The following is a 17,956-nucleotide window of genomic DNA, read 5'->3' on the forward strand; positions in this document are numbered from 1 at the left end:
TGCCTCTCGAGGCTGCTTTGTCTTGTGAAGCTTTTGCCGCAAATTTCACACCGCGAGCGTTTGATACCGGCGTGTAGATTCAAATGCGTGCTTAGCTGACCTTTCCGATAAAAGGTTTTTGCACAGATCAAGCATTTGTACGGTTTGACATCTGTATGGACAGTGGACACCCACATGATTGACGAGAACACTTCTTCGTCCGAAATCTTTTCCACAAATATGACACTGATACGACTTAGACTCGGTGCGAGTAGCCAAGTGATCGTTTAGATGCGCTGATTGGGAAAACACTTTGGCGCAGATCTCGCATTTATGGTTTTTAACACCGATATGCATATCCAAATGCTTCAGGAGACCGCTCTTCCTGGTGAACCTTTTCGCGCAAATATCGCACTGATGCGACTTAGTCTCTCCATGAGTGTCAAGTCTCTCCATGAGTGTTCAAGTGGTTTTTTAGATGTGTTGACTGCGAAAAATCCATGGCACAGATCCAACATTTGTGGGTTTTAATGCCGATATGCATGTTCATATGTATCGCGAGGCTGGTTTTTCTTGTGAAGCTTTTCGCACAAATATCACACTGATGATCTTTTACGCCAGCATGAACATCTAGATGGATTTTCAGCTCGCTCTTTCTTGTAAATGATTTTGCGCAGATGCAGCATCGGGTCGCTTCCATAGTTCGTAGTCTAAAACACTTCCTGCGTATGAATGAATAAATGTTAAGCGACTCAACACCCGGTGAATAATCGATAAGTAATATTATAACCCCCCCCCCCCCAGTTACATCAGTACTAATCTTAATTTACCAGACTAACTGGGTGACTCTGTATAGTAACTATTGTACACTTACAAGTTTAAAGCCTATTCTCATCCTGACCAGTTCATCAGCACTAATCTTAATTTACCAGACTAACTGGGTGACTCTGTATAGTAACTATTGTACACTTACAAGTTTAAAGCCTATTCTCATCCTGACAAATTGAACGCAAACTAAAATAATCGAGAATTTTCGAATGAGTAATCAGTACATCAAGAAGGCGATTGCACCCACTTAAATATCGCTTAAACTTCTTCACAATACATTCAGAGCTTTCGTTATAACTATTCTATTGCTGTGGTCCGGTAATCTTAACCCGACAACTGGTAAATTTCGCCCCCCTCCAAGTCACTCGAAGTTTTGCAGTATATTTACCACTTCTTACGAACACCAGCTGTCCAGGTCTTAATCCGACTGCTTCATCACTGAAAAAATCTTCCAAGTCGCCGAAAGGTTTGCAATATATTTACCACTTCCCCGTCGCAGTCAGCTGTATGAGTTTTAAGTCGATGACTATTCGCACCCCGGGGTAACATTAGACACACGCCGCTTACCCTAGTAAAAATACATTTTCGTTTCAAAAACTGACAACCACACCGATAATTTGATATTTTTGTATTTTCTCACAGCGAACAGCGACAAAATATACACCAACAACGACTCCGATACATTTGTCTAATCAAATATTCACTTGTGCTGGTGCATCCCATCAAAATCATCGGTTGCACACTTGCAATGTGCTCTTGCATATCGAAATGCATGTTTTCGGAAATTGGACAATAGGTTGCGATTTGTCTGTGATGTTCGGGTTCGTGCTTTGGATTTTCCAGAGTCAAAATGTCTGAATAAAACACCTCCTCGACGATGGTTGGTACGTGGATAACCGTGTTCGGAAAACGACTGAATTTATGTTGCCCATCATACTAACAAATCGGGTTGAGTTTTCTCGCGTGTGTTTACAATATTGTGTCTTTATTGGTCAATACATATCGCTCCAGTCAGCTGAAACCGGATGAACATAAGAAAGTGTGTGAGCGGGTCCGGATATTCACTCATGACCCAACGACCAATATTCAAGTAAACATGTTACACCCTGTGTTTCCACGAAAAAATACCACCCACACATACACCGCGATTGTTTGCCTACACAAGTATACGCGTAAATGGAGGTGTGTGACATTGCATGCAGTGTGTTGGTATACAAACATCGGGGAGTAAGCCTTCGATCCACAGACATTATCATAGCCGGTAATTTTGATGCAGATTGCAATGACTCTGAGTCCGCGCTATTACATCGATATTTCGATACCGTTCACTGATTTACTCGATAGTTTTATCGCGTTGTAACATTACAAGATAGTCATGACCCTATCTGCAGACGGACCACCCAGACCAATTGGATAGATCGGTCAATATCCATTGTGTTGTCGACACCGAAGTTTTCTGCTGAGACTACAGCGTTTGATCTAGGTGAACTATCGAAGTACGGTGCTCGAAATGATTGCGATCAGTCTTTCAGTCACGATGAATGGATGTCGCTACTCCCACATAACACGACTCCGGATAAATATCTTGAATAGTGATTCTGCAAATCTCGGACTGATACTGTGATCCAATAAGGCGTGTTTCTGTGGAATGAAGACTGCAATCGTACACCACAATAGAACACTATCTCGCGATTTCACACGTAATCATAAAACACACCTTCGTATGGGTTTGTCTAGTTCGTCCGGCGACATTTCGAAACGGTCATCGTCACCAGAGATCGGGGTTGGTCTCGTCATATCGGAGTATTTTGAAACTGTCACCACCACAAGGCTATTGACGTTGGTTTCAGTTGGTCATGTCAATCCGTTTCACAATCCACCGTTTTTCAACTCCCCGCACCGTAGTGTTACGACACAGACAAGAAGCGTCGGTGGAAATAATAAAACACGGAAGGCACACTTTGGTGCTATTTGACATGGATTTTACACCTGACGAACCTTACATTCGAGCGATGCATTGGAACGCCGCTAGTATTATTGATGTCGAAGGAACAGAGATGTATCGATTTATTGGTTTCGTACATATCCAACAAAAATCTGAGTATATGATTGTGCACGGTTCGCATATTCGACTGTGAACGCTCTATTGGTATGTACTGTACAGTTCGCATATTTGACTGTCATCGCAATATTGGTATGTACTGTACAGTTCACTTTCCCTATCAAAGGTAGTCGTGCGAATACCCATGTTACGGTTTCTATGTTTGTGTGTCTGTATGTCATGCTTCAGATTGACTCAGAGTCATTGCAATGTGACTTATTGGTATGACCTCGGGTGTGCTTGATGACATTCGATCTGCATCAAAATTACCGCCTATGATAATGTCTGTGGATCGAAGGCTTACTCCCCGATGTTTGTATACCAACACACTGCATGCAATGTCACACACCTCCATTTACGCGTATACTTGTGTAGGCAAACAATCGCGGTGTATGTGTGGGTGGTATTATTTCGTGGAAACGCAGGGTGTAACATGTTTACTTGAATATTGGTCGTTGGGTCATGAGTGAATATCCGGACCCGCTCACACACTTTCTTATGTTCATCCGGTTTCAGCTGACTGGAGCGATATGTATTGACCAATAAAGACACAATATTGTAAACATACGCGAGAAAACTCAACCCGATTTGTTAGTGCGATGGGCAACATAAATTCAGTCGTTTTCCGAACACGGTTATCCACGTACCAACCATCGTCGAGGAGGTGTTTTATTCAGACATTTTGACTCTGGAAAATCCAAAGCACGAACCCGAACATCACAGACAAATCGCAACCTATTGTCCAATTTCCGAAAACATGCATTTCGATATGCAAGAGCACATTGCAAGTGGGCAACCGATGATTTTGATGGGATGCACCAGCACAAGTGAATATTTGATTAGACAAATGTATCGGAGTCGTTGTTGGTGTATATTTTGTCGCTGTTCGCTGTAAGAAAATACAAAAATATCAAATTATCGGTGTGGTTGTCAGTTTTCGAAACGAAAATGTATTTTTACTAGGGTAAGCGGCGTGTGTCTAATGTTACCCCGGGGTGCGAATAGTCATCGACTTAAAACTCATACAGCTGACTGCGACGGGGAAGTGGTAAATATATTGCAAACCTTTCGGCGACTTGGAAGATTTTTTCAGTGATGAAGCAGTCGGATTAAGACCTGGACAGCTGGTGTTCGTAAGAAGTGGTAAATATACTGCAAAACTTCGAGTGACTTGGAGGGGGGCGAAATTTAGCAGTTGTCGGGTTAAGATTACCGGACCAAAGCAATAGAATAGTTATAACGAAAGCTCTGAATGTATTGTGAAGAAGTTTTAGCGATATTTAAGTGGGTGCAATCGCCTTCTTGATGTACAGATTACTCATTCGAAAATTCTCGATTATTTTAGTTTGCGTTCAATTTGTCAGGATGAGAATAGGCTTTTATTTTAGTTTGCGTTCAATTTGTCAGGATGAGAATAGGCTTTAAACTTGTAAGTGTACAATAGTTACTATACAGAGTCACCCAGTTAGTCTGGTAAATTAAGATTAGTGCTGATGTAACTGGTCAGGATGAGAATAGGCTTTAAACTTGTAAGTGTACAATAGTTACTATACAGAGTAACCCAGTTAGTCTGGTAAATTAAGATTAGTACTGATGTAACTGGGGGGGGGGGGGGGTGTTATAATATTACACTGTCAATTTGAGATCCCAGAATCGCGAAATTATCCGCTTGAGGCATCACAAAGGAGAGCTTTCAGCGCATGGCCGCGAAAAAAGCTAGGCGCTATAGAGAAAATTTCTCTTTTTTTCCGCTTTGCGTAAGTTCTGTGTTGCCCGTCTCGCTCTCTTGCGATTCAACGTGCCGGGGACAAGACAGGAACTGATTGTGCTGCAGATTTGAAAACTTTCTTGGTGAGTAACGGTGTTGCATGCATCGCGCCATATCAAGATATTGGAAGGTAGATAAATAGCTTTAGCATTAATGTACCCTGTTATATAGATATCTGATATAAAGTACGATCCTAATCTGTATATAGCTCACGCATAGCAGTAATATGCCAGGCTGTTATAACAGCTATAGCTATAGCTCTCCGCTTTAAACTTGAAACATTGCGTAACTAGCGATTAGGGCTGGGCACAATGATTATAGTACGCGGATTTTGAATGAGTATCAATTTAACTGATTTGAGTGTAGTGGTAAAAGACGATATTTTGAAGTATGAGACGCTCTTCGCCATGAGTATCAATTTTTCAACGGGAATTGAAGTTGTGATACTTATTTCTACTGTGTTAGCATTGATTGGCCGTATTGCAGCGTACCAAACATAGTAAAAAGCTTTGAATCTTGTCAATTTACATTCTGTTATGTTGTCATAATGACTATGAGTGGTCCTAGAATACTCAACTTGAAGCATGAGTCGTGATCCATCGATGCACTATGGCACTCGATTTTGCCCAGCCCTACTAGCGATGGTAATCTACACAATTTAGTGAGCAGTTGTGATCGATGCATCTTGTAGGGGGTTCAATGGTGGTACGAATTGTGATCTAGAATGTTTTTCTTTTCATTTTGTCTAGAAATAATTATATTAGAGTGTCGTAAATGTCAGATGAAAAATCATGTTGGCTGTGCCTGTTCGTTGGGAGTTCAGATCGGATTACAAAAGATTTCTTGAAACGTCACAAGGACCATCCGAGTCTGATTTATACGTGCAAGCTTGTAATTAAGACTTTTGGCAAATATTCACCATTGGTGTGACGCGCCATCTGTTGAATCTGCAAGAAGTAAGAAGCTAATCAACTGAAATGTGTTCATGCAACTAAGTCTTGTTGTTTCAGTTATGGATAAAGTTGTCAACAAATCAAGATCAAAACAATATGTCCGATGAATCAGCCTCGATTGCTGAATCGGATACCACCTTGCCGGGAGAAGCGTCGGTTGATGAGGATTTAGATACCACCATGCCGGTAGAGCCGTCAGTCAATGATGATTTAGATAACACCATGCCCGTAGAGCCGTCAGTCCGTTGTGATTTAGCTTCTTCAGAAGCAGCTATGCCAGTAAGTATTTGATCAAATTTTGCAATGAATTTAGCTGTCTGGTTGATATGGTAAATATCCACATTATTCTAGTAGGACACCAACTCATATTTTCATCAATCAACAGCCACCATGCAGTATGGGGCACCTCGATCCTCCGATGCCCTCGCCGGAATTCAGTGTGAAAGTTGAACTAGCGTGAAGCAACGTACAGCTTATGAAGTCATCAACCTCGTAGTGGAGCAGTGTGCAAATCACATCCTGAACAATGGTGACATGACCAATAAGTCATCGTATCGAAAGTTTTGGGAAGGCACTTGTGGAAAAGTATCCGTGCTTAGGATCTACCTTACAGAACAACCCTGGGTAAAAAGTAAACTGGTCTCATTGGTCTAAATTCATTTGCACTGATCATCTCATTTTTTTTCTAGAAAAATATCAACACGAAACTGTCTCAGAAATTGAGAGCGCTCAGACTTCTAAGACAACGTCCTTCTTCCTTCAAAAACGCTTCCGTGTCGGCAGTGTCCGGTAAATTACTAAATAGTATGTAATGTGGGTATAGAAGTACATAGTTTGTACTGTGAGTATATAGAAGTAGTCCGGTGATGTGCGCCGGTTTAATTACAACATAGTTTGTACTGTGAGTATATAGAAGTAGTCCGGTGATGTGCGCCGGTTTAATTTCAATGTAGTTTGTACTGTGAGTATATAGAAGTAGTCCGGTGATTTGCGCCGGTTAATTACAACGTAGTTTGTACTGTGAGTATATAGACGTAGTCCGGTGATGTGCGCCGGTTTAATTTCAATGTAGTTTGTACTGTGAGTATATAGAAGTATTACGGTGATGTGCGCCGGTTAATTACAGGGTAGTTTGTACTGTGAGTATATCGAAGTCGTCCGGTGATTTGCGCCGGTTTAATTACAGCGTAGTTTGTACTGTGGGTATAGAAGCAGACCGGCATTGTTCATGGGCATTAGAGCGTTGTGGGTAGGAAATTAGACCAGACCCTGTTTGCGGTAGCACCAAGCCATCTTGAGTATTGTGTCACTATACTAATATTAACACATTCAGGGGGATTAAAGTTGACTGTTGGAGAAGCGGCGACTCGTCAGCTGCAAAAGGAATTTGACAACGAGGACTGCAACTGGCAGAAAATCGTGACTCTTTTCAAACAATTGTACGGACACCGGCGTGCTCAGCTAACGAAGAAAGGGATCCCTCTCAATGAAATTCTGCAAACGTTCTCTACCTTAGGTGACATCAGACTGGTGAGAGCATGTATGATTTATCATTAGGCTTCTGCGATATCGAGTGCGGGTTAGTGTATTGACTCTGAATTTAGTATTAGGGTCGAGGATAGTATTCCTGTATCACTCATTCTGATGTCACAACATGAATGATTTGGGGTAGGAATTATGTGCCTTTTATACCGCCACAAAGAATATATAGTGCCAGTTCTTAATATAATACTCGAAAAACTCGTATTTTTACAGGTCAGGGAAGATTTCTTGAAGTTGATCGCACCAACTACAATTGATGAGATGAAAACTAATAACACAAAAATGATGCATACATTGGATAGGGTAAATTGGGACTCGCAAAGCTATTATGATTTAGAACTGATTGATAATAACTTATTGATTTTTTGTTTTTCAGTTCAGTGTGAATGATCAACTGAAAAATCTGCTGAAAGTACAATGGCAACTCGCCGATGGCAGAGTAAAGTGGAAGAAGACCGACGCCAGCCTGAACTCTAAAAAGAAGTCCACAGTATCTGCATTGTCAGTGGAACAGGTACGTGATTATAAGTTTATATAATGATTTCAATCACTGATTCATGCAGCTGACTGTGCGGCAGTGGTGAGCGAGATAGTGTAATGGTTATGCGTCCGGCTTTTCGATCGGTAGGTCGTGGGTTTGAACCCCGGCCGGGTCATACCGAAGACTGGAAAATTGGTATCCGCAGCTATCCTGCTAGGCGCTCAGCAATCACGGATATCATGGAGGAGAAAACAAACGGGGGGCGCAGACTAGATGAACTCGCGCTTGTATCGCAACTTCGTCGTCGAAGCATCTCCGATGGTGCAGGCGTATAAAAATATCATATCTCTTTCTCTCTTAAACTGAGGGGCATGAAAGCATCTGAAGGGGGTGAAAAGCAGTGGTCAACAACAAAGTTTTCTCGCTTCTCGCCAGTTACGTGCAATTCATATTGTTCTGTGTATACTCCGGATTTTATGCTTGAGAATTTTCTCATTAACAGTCATAACGTTCCATGCAATCGACTTACAGAACCCCCCCTGGGTAAAGTAAACTGGTCTCATTGGTCTAAATTCATTTGCACTGATCATCTCATTTTTTTCTAGAAAAATATCAACACAAAACTGTCTCAGAAATTGAAAGCGCTCAGACTACTCAGACAACATCCTTCTTCCTTTAAAAACGCTTCCGTGTCAGCAGTGTCAGGTAAATTACTGCGAGTATATAAAAGGAGTCCGGTAATGTGGGCCAGTTTAATTACAACATGGTTTGTACTGTGCGTATATAGAAGTGGTCTGTTGGTGTGCGCCAGTTTAATTACAACATAGTTTTTACTGTGCGTATATAGAAGTGGTCTGGTGGTGTGCGCCAGTTCAATTACAACAAAGTTTGTACTGTACGTGTATAGAAGTGGTCTGGTGGTGTGCGCCAGTTTAATTACAACATAGTTTGTACTGTGCGTATATAGAAGTGGTCTGGTGGTGTGCGCCAGTTTAATTACAACATAGTTTGTACTGTGAGTATATAGAAATAGTCTGGTAATGTGCGCCATTTTAATTACAGCGTAGTTTGTACTGTGGGTATAGACCGGCATTGTTCATGGGCATTACAGCGTTGTGGGTAGGAAATTAGACCAGACCCTGTTTTCGGTAGCACCAAGCCATCTTGAGTATTGTGTCACTACTAATATTTACATATTCAGGTGGATTCAAGTTGACTGTTGGAGAAGCGACTCGTCAGCTGCAAAAGGAATTCGACAACGAGGACCGCAGATGGCAGAATATCGTGTCCCTTTTCAAGCAATTGTACGGATACCGGCGTGCTCAGCTAACAAAGAAAGGGATCCCTCTCAGTGAAATTCTCCAAACGTTTAGTGTGAATGATCAACTGAAAAATCTGCTGAAAGTAAAATCGCAACTCGCCGATGGCAGAATCCAGTTGAAGAAGACCGAAGAAGACCGACGCCAGTATGAACTCTAGAAAGAAGTCCACAGTATCTGCATTGTCAGTGGAACAGGTACTTGATTATAACTAAGTTTATATAATGATGTCAATCGCTGATACATGCAGCTGACTGTGCAGCAGTGGTTCTTGAACTGAGGGGCATGAAAGCATACGAAGGGGGTGGAAAGCAGTGGTCGATAACAAAAAGTTTTCTCTCTTTCGCCATTTACCTACAATTCCGTAGAGTCCGAATATTATTCTTGAGAATTTTCTCAGTAACAGTCATAACGTTCCATGCAAGTCATAACGTTCCATGCAATAAACTTTTGTGACATTACGGTAAGTGGGCGTGAAATTTTTCACATTGTCCGGCGTGTCTAGATAACTTAGTGAATTACTGGTGTAGAGATGTCACCCCTGTTGTTGACAGTCATATGCATTGTTTGAATTTTTGAAAAAAATACTATTATTCCAGGCTCAAGATGCTCGAATCCACTGCAAAAGATCACAGCCTCCACAGTTGGTGTCGCAAAGCACTAGAATGGCAAGATCCAGGGCTGGATTCTACCTGTCGGCCATAGAATTTTGTGTCAAGACTATGATACGGTCTTTGATATGCTGATTAATATCATGGCATGCTATTATGCTGGGACCTAAAGTATTCGAAAGATTTTCAGCTTCTGGCTTTTGTCCAACATGTCGTAATAGGCGACAAAAGTGCTCAATGTATGTCTACCAAATTGGCCGATTTCTTGCTCAGATTTCAACAATATGCTCCAGAATAAGACTTTCTAAGAATGGATTTCTCGCTACATTCGTTTTTTGAGTAGTACTTCACAAGTACTACAAGTTCGTTACATGGTACAAATGAGTTCAAGTAATTTTTCCAAGCTGGACTTGGCATGTGGTTTATTTCCATGCGGGTACTCGCTACATTTGTTTAGTGAGTTATACTTTCAATTAAGTAGCATAATAACAAATTCTGTAATAAGTTCAAGTAATTTTTCCAAGCTGGACTTAGCATGTGGTCTATTTCCATGCGGGTAGGGCTGCCATATTCTAATTGGAAAGTTTCGGCTACGATTTATGCTGCATGTCCTATTTCTTGCCTTCAATTTATTTTAGTGCAGTATGTTTATTTGCATACACGTTCATTATTCCGTTTACGTTTATAATAAAATGCCCCATGCGGGATTCAAACAGTTTGATTGTCGAGTACGCTAGGTGATTTTGGTGTTATTGCGAGGACAGAACGGAGGTCGACATGTACGCCACATTATTTAGTATTCTATATCAGGCCGCAGTGGGGTATCACCTAGATCGGAAACACCTAAATATAAAGCACAATCGACATCATCTAGGACATTTTACGTGGGATCTTTTTTGACGAAAAAATTGTCTTTTCTGATTTCAACGACATGAAAAAAATTACACAGTGTACTTATCGATTATTCACCGGGTGTTGTTGAGTCGCTTAACATTTATTCATTCATACGCAGGAAGTGTTTTAGACTACGAACTATGGAAGCGACCCGATGCTGCATCTGCGCAAAATCATTTACAAGAAAGAGCGAGCTGAAAATCCAACTAGATGTTCATGCTGGCGTAAAAGATCATCAGTGTGACATTTGTGCGAAAAGCTTCACAAGAAAAACCAGCCTCGCGAGACATATGAACATGCATATCGGCATTAAAACCCACAAATGTTGGATCTGTGCCATGAATTTTTCGCAGTCAACACATCTAAAAAACCACTTGAACACTCATGGAGAGACTTGACACTCATGGAGAGACTAAGTCGCATCAGTGCGATATTTGCGCGAAAAGGTTACCAGGAAGAGCGGTCTCCTGAAGCATTTGGATATGCATATCGGTGTTAAAAACCATAAATGCGAGATCTGCGCCAAAGTGTTTTCCCAATCAGCGCATCTAAACGATCACTTGGCTACTCACACCGAGTCTAAGTCGTATCGGTGTCATATTTGTGGAAAAGATTTCGGACGAAGAAGTGTTCTCGTCAATCATGTGGGTGTCCAGCGCCAAAGTGTTTTCCCAATCAGCGCATCTAAACGATCACTTGGCTACTCACACCGAGTCTAAGTCGTATCAGTGTCATATTTGTGGAAAAGATTTCGGACGAAGAAGTGTTCTCGTCAATCATGTGGGTGTCCAACTGTCCATACAGATGTCAAACCGTACAAATGCTTGATCTGTGCAAAAACCTTTTATCGGAAAGGTCAGCTAAGCACGCATTTGAATCTACACGCCGGTATCAAACGCTCGCGGTGTGAAATTTGCGGCAAAAGCTTCACAAGACAAAGCAGCCTCGAGAGGCACGTGGCCATCCATACCAGTGTCTAGTTTCGCGTTCTGAAATGTGGAATACTCGGGTCGTGTGTAAAAATAAATCTTCTCATTGCTGTAAATTGTTCATGCGTTGTGTAGAACCTATGAGGTATAGGTGTTTGTAGGTTGTTGGGGGGAGGAGGTGTAGCAATAAGCAAAAACTAGTCGTGTCATAGAGAAGTCGGTTGTTATGAAATCGAAACAAAAGTACTTTGATTATCACGACAAAGGGAGTTGAGATGAATGCAGTATTTCGGAATGAATGTGTATCGTTTGGTATGTTCAGCAATCACTGAATGACCAAAATATCAAACTGTGCATACAACTCGGTTAGTTAAACGATAGAGTTACAAGTCGGATGTAATCTCGATTTACAGATGACAGCTTGATGATGTAAAGCTCAACAACCACTCCAGCGTGTTTATTGCAAAGTATTTGACACAAACAAAATATTGAAAGAAAACCCACCACTTGGTTTCATTATCGGGTGAGTGAAAATTGTTTTCTGTTGGCTAGGTATGATTTGCATTTAGAAAAATAAAACGATCTACACCGATTAAGCGACGCCGTTTCATATCCGTCGAGTGGGTGAAATTTCCTTAGGGTTTGATTTAGCGAGGTAATTACCGGCGATTCAATCACATACAAGTAACGTCTTTTAGTGGCAGAGTATTGTGACGACATTTACTTTGATGAATGACAATTTCCGATTTCTTTGGTCGTGAGCGTTCTACAAATATTTCCGGCATACATTTAGCAAGCAACCTACAATATTCTTTTGTTATGGTAATGACTTTCGCAAGTTTGGTTTTACGATTACAATTACTTTCGAAGATTCAAATGATAATTCATCATCACTAACAACAATACAATCACATTTTGTAGATTTCAGTGTAGCACATATTTTGATTTTATTATTACCGTGAGTTTTGTCTAGTAGAATAGGTTGCAGCCAGTAATGATATTCCAAATTGCTCTTGTGCTGATCAAGGTCTTAGAGTGTAACCTTGTAATCTTTTACATTTAGCAAGTACAACGACGAGTCACGAATTAAGTATTGTTCACCCGCTTCTACTGGTACTCGATACCTAAAGTGATATTTTCACACTCCGTAAGGTAAGGATGTTTCAATTCGCTGTCACAAATTCCGACAATAAATCGTATCAATTGCTGGATTCAATAGTAACGATGTTGTGATATACTGACTCTACACTTAGTCGTTTCAATTACCCGTTGCGAATCGGGATAATAAAGCATTTTATATCGGATGTTCAATGTATGAATAATAGACTTAATACATCTTTAGCGCTGTTTATCGCAAACGATAGATTTTAATAATTGTACTGGTAGTTGAATGTAATAATACTGATATTGTTGTTTCATCTTTAGTCTTAGTTACTGGAAACAATTACATTTGTAGAAATATTTCCTGATATCCGCGATACGCAGAGTGATTTGCGATAGATATTAATAATTGTACTGGTAGTTGAATGTAATAATACTGATATTGTTGTTTCATCTTTAGTCTTAGTTACTGGAAACAATTACATTTGTAGAAATATTTCCTGATATCCGCGATACGCAGATTGATTTTTACCAAGGTGGAGTAATTTTCTTATCAAGAACATTTCAGACACGCATAGTTTTACAACTTAATATGTTAATATCATTGGTACTGAAAAGTTTGTTGCTGTCACAACATTTACCACAACGCCGGGTCTAATTACCGTGAATAATTTAATAATCAAGTCTTGATCAACTATTACATATGTCAAATCACTGAGTCAATCCTTATGTTTACATCATGATAATTTTCAATATAACGCCTGCGTTTGATCGTAAGAAATGAATTCTTAACTATACGTTGGTCAGACTTTCAAATGTCGTATATTCTCAATATATTTGTGTGCACCGAGTAGTAACTACTTTATGTTACAGAGTATACCGAGTAGTAATTACTTTCACAGTTGAACAAAAAAGACGAGTTGGCGGTATATGACTATAACCAAACTTGCTATGGATTTTAGATTGTAGCGATTGTATGTACTTGCGTAATCTTGTCTACTTTTCATACGGATACTTTTTGTTTTGCTTTGGTGAGTTACTACAAACGGATTGACTTACAAAGGTTTTTGTATTTTACTCTTTTGTGCATGGCAAGATGTTAAAATGTTGAGTTGTCATAGTGATAATATTTCTGAAACTATCTTTGCCAAACGGAAAGTCCGATCGCGAATATAGTTGCAATATTTCATTACTTATTTCAAATCAATATGCGTATAATTTCGAAATGTGACTGGATAGGTCATTTGTCACGACTGAACTACGACATCATATATAATAATTTACGATATACACATTAACAAAGGTTCATTCACATGACTATTTATCTGATACATATTCAACACCATGCCGCCGCGGTCTATACCCACAACGAAGCTGCGCCCGACCGATCCTTATACTGAAAAGGGTTACCGTGCGACCATAAGACAATAGCCGCTTGCCACCCCCGCCATAAGACAAAAGAGCCGCTTGCCACCCCCGGTTTCCCGCAGCCGCTTGCGACCCCGCCCATAATAAATAAGAGCCGCTCGCCACCCCGCCCATAAGAACCCCTGCCAGGTCACGAGCGATCTATACTACTACTCTCGGTGATATTTCTGCAATCACGAGAAATTTGGATCTTAGCGTTATCGCGCACGCGGGATTCACGCCTACGAATTACGCGATCAACATCAACAGGTAAGCAATCAGATACACGCTCTCGAGATGCGTCACTAACACTACCCGGACAGTCGCTCTCGCTGTCATCGCTACCGGACGAAATTACACGTGCGTCATCCGGATTTGCCGCGGAGTTTAGTACCGATTTGTCCGCATCAACAGGCGGAAACTGCTGAGCAAAATCATCGAACACGTCGTTATCTACATCAAATGGCGGTCAATCTGTCAGTCTGTCAATCGACACGGTTTTCTCTTTCCCTTTAATCAACAAAGTAAAAGACTTCCCCGATTTCGATCTCTCGATTATTTTGTAAGGACCCACATACCAGAAATCAAAAGCGGTCTCTTTACCCCTCTCATTTTTTTACATAAACATGTGAACAAACCATGAGATCCGGCGGAACGTATGTATTGGCATTCGTCCGGATGTTGGACTTATTGATATTGGCATTCGTCCGGATGTTGGACTTATTGATATTGGCATTCGTCCGGATGTTGGACTTATTGAAATTCAAGTTTTCGAAAAATTCACGCACGTCACAAAGTACCTCTGCTTGACTATTCTTGAACTTATTCGGGTCATACTCAAAGTAGGTTCCAGGCAACCGCACATTTTTCCCATACGTCATTTCCGCCGCGGAATAATCATATATATATCCCTCGCGCACCGAGGCATTCAATGACAAAATCATAAAAGGTAATAACCGATCCCACGCCGCAGGATTATTAGCGCACCGCAAACCGCGTTTTATCCGTTATACCGCCATACGACAACGTTGTGACCGAGACGGAGGTGGAATCGGCATCACATATATGGACATATGGACAGGCAATCCGGATCTGATGTACCGATGCCTACGCCTCCATCTCCGGTGCCCGCTGGTACATTGTAAAAGACGAAGCGGAAGTGGAAGAGGAACCAGCGCCCACACCTATTCCTACGCACCCATCTCCGGTGTCCGCTGGGACAGTTGTAAAAGACGAAGCGGAAGTGGAAGACGAACCAGCGCCCACACCTATTCCTATTCCTGTCCCTGCACTTGCTCCTATACTTGCGCAGAGCGTCGCGTACCGATATCTGCGAGACTTATGCCCGGCGGAGCCGGAAATGATCACTCTGTTGGCCGACGTGAAGATGGCGTATACCTGTTCGGACACGAAGCGATTCCTGATCCCAACATTAGAACGAGCGAGCTCCAATGACACCGTAAAAGCTTATATGAATCGGGTACCATCGGCTGAGAGGATGACACTTTTCGAGTTCTTGCGCAATTTCACCGTGACGGGAGATCAGTCGCATTCTAGGCGCGCCTCGAAGCCACTTTTGCTGGGAGTGAAGTCTGTGGACATGAAGAACGACGTCTACTTCTTCCAAGATTCTCTAATGAACGTTTCTTGCCGGCGCCTTGAAGAACTTTATCATCCGCGATTCGATGTCCTGTCAACCGACATCAAGTTATTTTCGTTTGCGGTGCACAATAGAGCCTCATTTTGGCAAGACCGAGCCAGCGTGGAAGAGATTTGCCATCAAAAATCTTGCCGAGCGAATTATATATTCACAATTTGGGGATATACAGTGAGCTTGTTTCAAGTCTGCAACAAGCATTTCGATGGAGCGTTCTCATTCGACGAATTGGACGTGACGAATTTCATTATCGCACCTGCCACAACGCTTCCACCTACGCAAGCTGGTTTCGTGAATTGCGTCGCCAATCGAGTGAGGAACCGCATGGATCCCACCGTTGAAGTGGAAGACGAAGAGCTGGCGAATCGGTATCACTTGCTCTGCGGCTCGCATGGGACCGGGAAATCGTTGTGCATAAAAGAAATAATTCGTCAGGCACTCGCGTCGTCGTGCAAAGTTCTAATGTTGGGCCCTACTTGACTGCTGGCCGCAACATACAAAGCCGCATTCGGACGGGATTTGGACACTGACACCGTACATGCGGCGTTTAGATTGCCTGTCAGCGCAGGCGATTTTGATGTCGTGAACTGGGAGTTACGGAATTATGATCTTGAACCTGCTACGGAATTATGATCTTGAACCTGCTACAACAAGTGGACGCCAGAAATGAGAAAATGAGCCACTCTTAGAGCAGAGCATGGCATGAATTGGCAAAACTGAGCTTCTACGAAGTGGAAGAAATAATAAAATAAAAAATAAGATTATGATCTCATATTGATTGACGAGATTTAGATGATCTCACTACGTCACGATGACCACATTTCTCAGACTCTGTCATTCATATCGAATCGGTCAGTCGTATTTCTGTGCGGCGACAAATGGCAACTTCAGCCTGTTAAAGTGGACGGTGTCGCTGGCAACATTTTCGCTCACCGGCACTTCATGGGCAGATGCGATCGAACAACGCTGACGCAAGAATACCGGACGACCGATTTGCATTGATCGCAATTTCTTCAAGAATGCCGATTCCGTAAGCCAACAGAAGATTCGCTCTCCCGCATCGCTGATGAGCTGATATTGGAGGACACGCCGTATTTGGACGACGAAGACCTTGTACGAATCCATCGCGACCAGCAGGACTTCAAAGTATTGACTTTAACACGTGCCGCCTGCCGCAGATTCAGCATAATTGGATACGCGAATAAAGTTGATGTGAACACTAAAGTGGGAAGAAGGATAATGGAAAAAGTACTTTGATACTACGAAATGGATTTTATGGTCGTGGTGTTGTCCTCTCTGATTTTGAACCGGTTCTCGGGCCTGGGCCGTCAGTCCTTTTTAGGACTCACCCTCTGAACCCATTTCACCACAACGTGGCATTTCCGGAGGGCCTGTGGTTCAGAGTGTTTGAATCGCTTCAACGTGGATACAGAACCATCTTGTCGTCGCACACGCCGGACGGTGTGTACTTCGCGACGCACTTTGAAGGTCGCTGCACGTTTGCAGGATTGATTTGGCATGAGGAATTTCAATGCCAATTGTTGGTCTTTGATGACGTCCAAATAGGACTGTCGCCAGCGCGCACCGTCACAATGTTGCCGTTGGTGGTCGAAAGATGGAAAGGAAGTCAAGATTAGATAGAATCTACAAAACAAATGACCTCACAACAAAATCCTGCAGGCACACTACCTGCATCTTCTCAGATCATGATGACGCCGTTGTTGCAGAAATACAGCTAGGGAAAAGAGACACAATCTGGAAAAACAACACAGATATATCACCGAGAGGACTTCTCGGAAGAACTTGGCAAAAAATGGCATAACTGGAAAACGCATTATCCCATCATTTATACCACCAGGGTGGAATGGTGGGAAGCAGTCAAAAGAAGGCTACAGAGACTTGTAGCTAAATACATGAAAAAATCACTGTAAGAAAAAGGGGAGGAAATAAATAAACAAGAAAAAATGCTACATAGCGAGAGGGAAAACACAATTAAAAACAACACCTCACCACTGCGATACCAAAGGGTTAAAAGAACCCTTTGGAAGCATAAAAGGGAAAGCTTAGAGAAACTAAGACGGGAGGCGAAAGCAGAGGAAGAAACGACGATAGACAACAACCCATATCTTATTTGCAGGAAAATCCAAAAAAGAAGGAAAGTCGCCACAATAGACCAATTAAACACGCCCGACGGGGGGGGGGGGGTCACAACCAACGAGCGAGAGATAAGAAGAGAGTGGGTTGAGCATACTACAAACGATTCTATGCCCACAGAGAAATTAACATAGACATGGCAGAGAACTTCTTTGAATACCACCAGAGCGCACTTACGACCGCGCAGCACGACCTTATGGAAGGGGAAATTGAAGCAGACGAGCTCAGAGTG

At 42.0% G+C, this 17,956-nt stretch overlaps 1 protein-coding gene across 4 annotated transcripts; it reads left to right on the forward strand.

Moving 5' to 3' along the window:
- The first annotated feature begins 4,540 nt into the window (after positions 1-4,540).
- Positions 4,541-10,271, forward strand: LOC145454399 (uncharacterized). 4 transcript variants are annotated; one of them, XM_080332392.1, is made up of 9 exons: positions 4,541-5,908; positions 6,015-6,253; positions 6,319-6,418; positions 6,963-7,159; positions 7,385-7,474; positions 7,548-7,685; positions 8,258-8,357; positions 8,854-9,168; positions 9,571-10,271. In XM_080332392.1, the coding sequence occupies exons 2-8, from the start codon at positions 6,164-6,166 to the stop codon at positions 9,129-9,131; spliced, it is 993 nt and encodes a 330-aa protein (XP_080188518.1). In that variant the 5' UTR covers positions 4,541-5,908; positions 6,015-6,163; the 3' UTR covers positions 9,132-9,168; positions 9,571-10,271. The 4 variants fall into 4 exon arrangements, with proteins under 4 accessions (XP_080188518.1, XP_080188517.1, XP_080188520.1 ...); XM_080332391.1 differs by lacking the exon at positions 9,571-10,271 and having other exon boundaries at positions 8,854-9,327; XM_080332394.1 differs by lacking the exons at positions 7,385-7,474; positions 9,571-10,271 and having other exon boundaries at positions 8,854-9,332.
- The last annotated feature ends 7,685 nt before the right edge of the window (positions 10,272-17,956 follow it).

The sequence above is a fragment of the Botryllus schlosseri genome, chromosome 13 (genome assembly GCF_051294905.1).
Source record: "Botryllus schlosseri isolate E-star chromosome 13, Bs_hap1, whole genome shotgun sequence".
NCBI classification, from domain to species: Eukaryota; Metazoa; Chordata; class Ascidiacea; order Stolidobranchia; family Styelidae; genus Botryllus; species Botryllus schlosseri.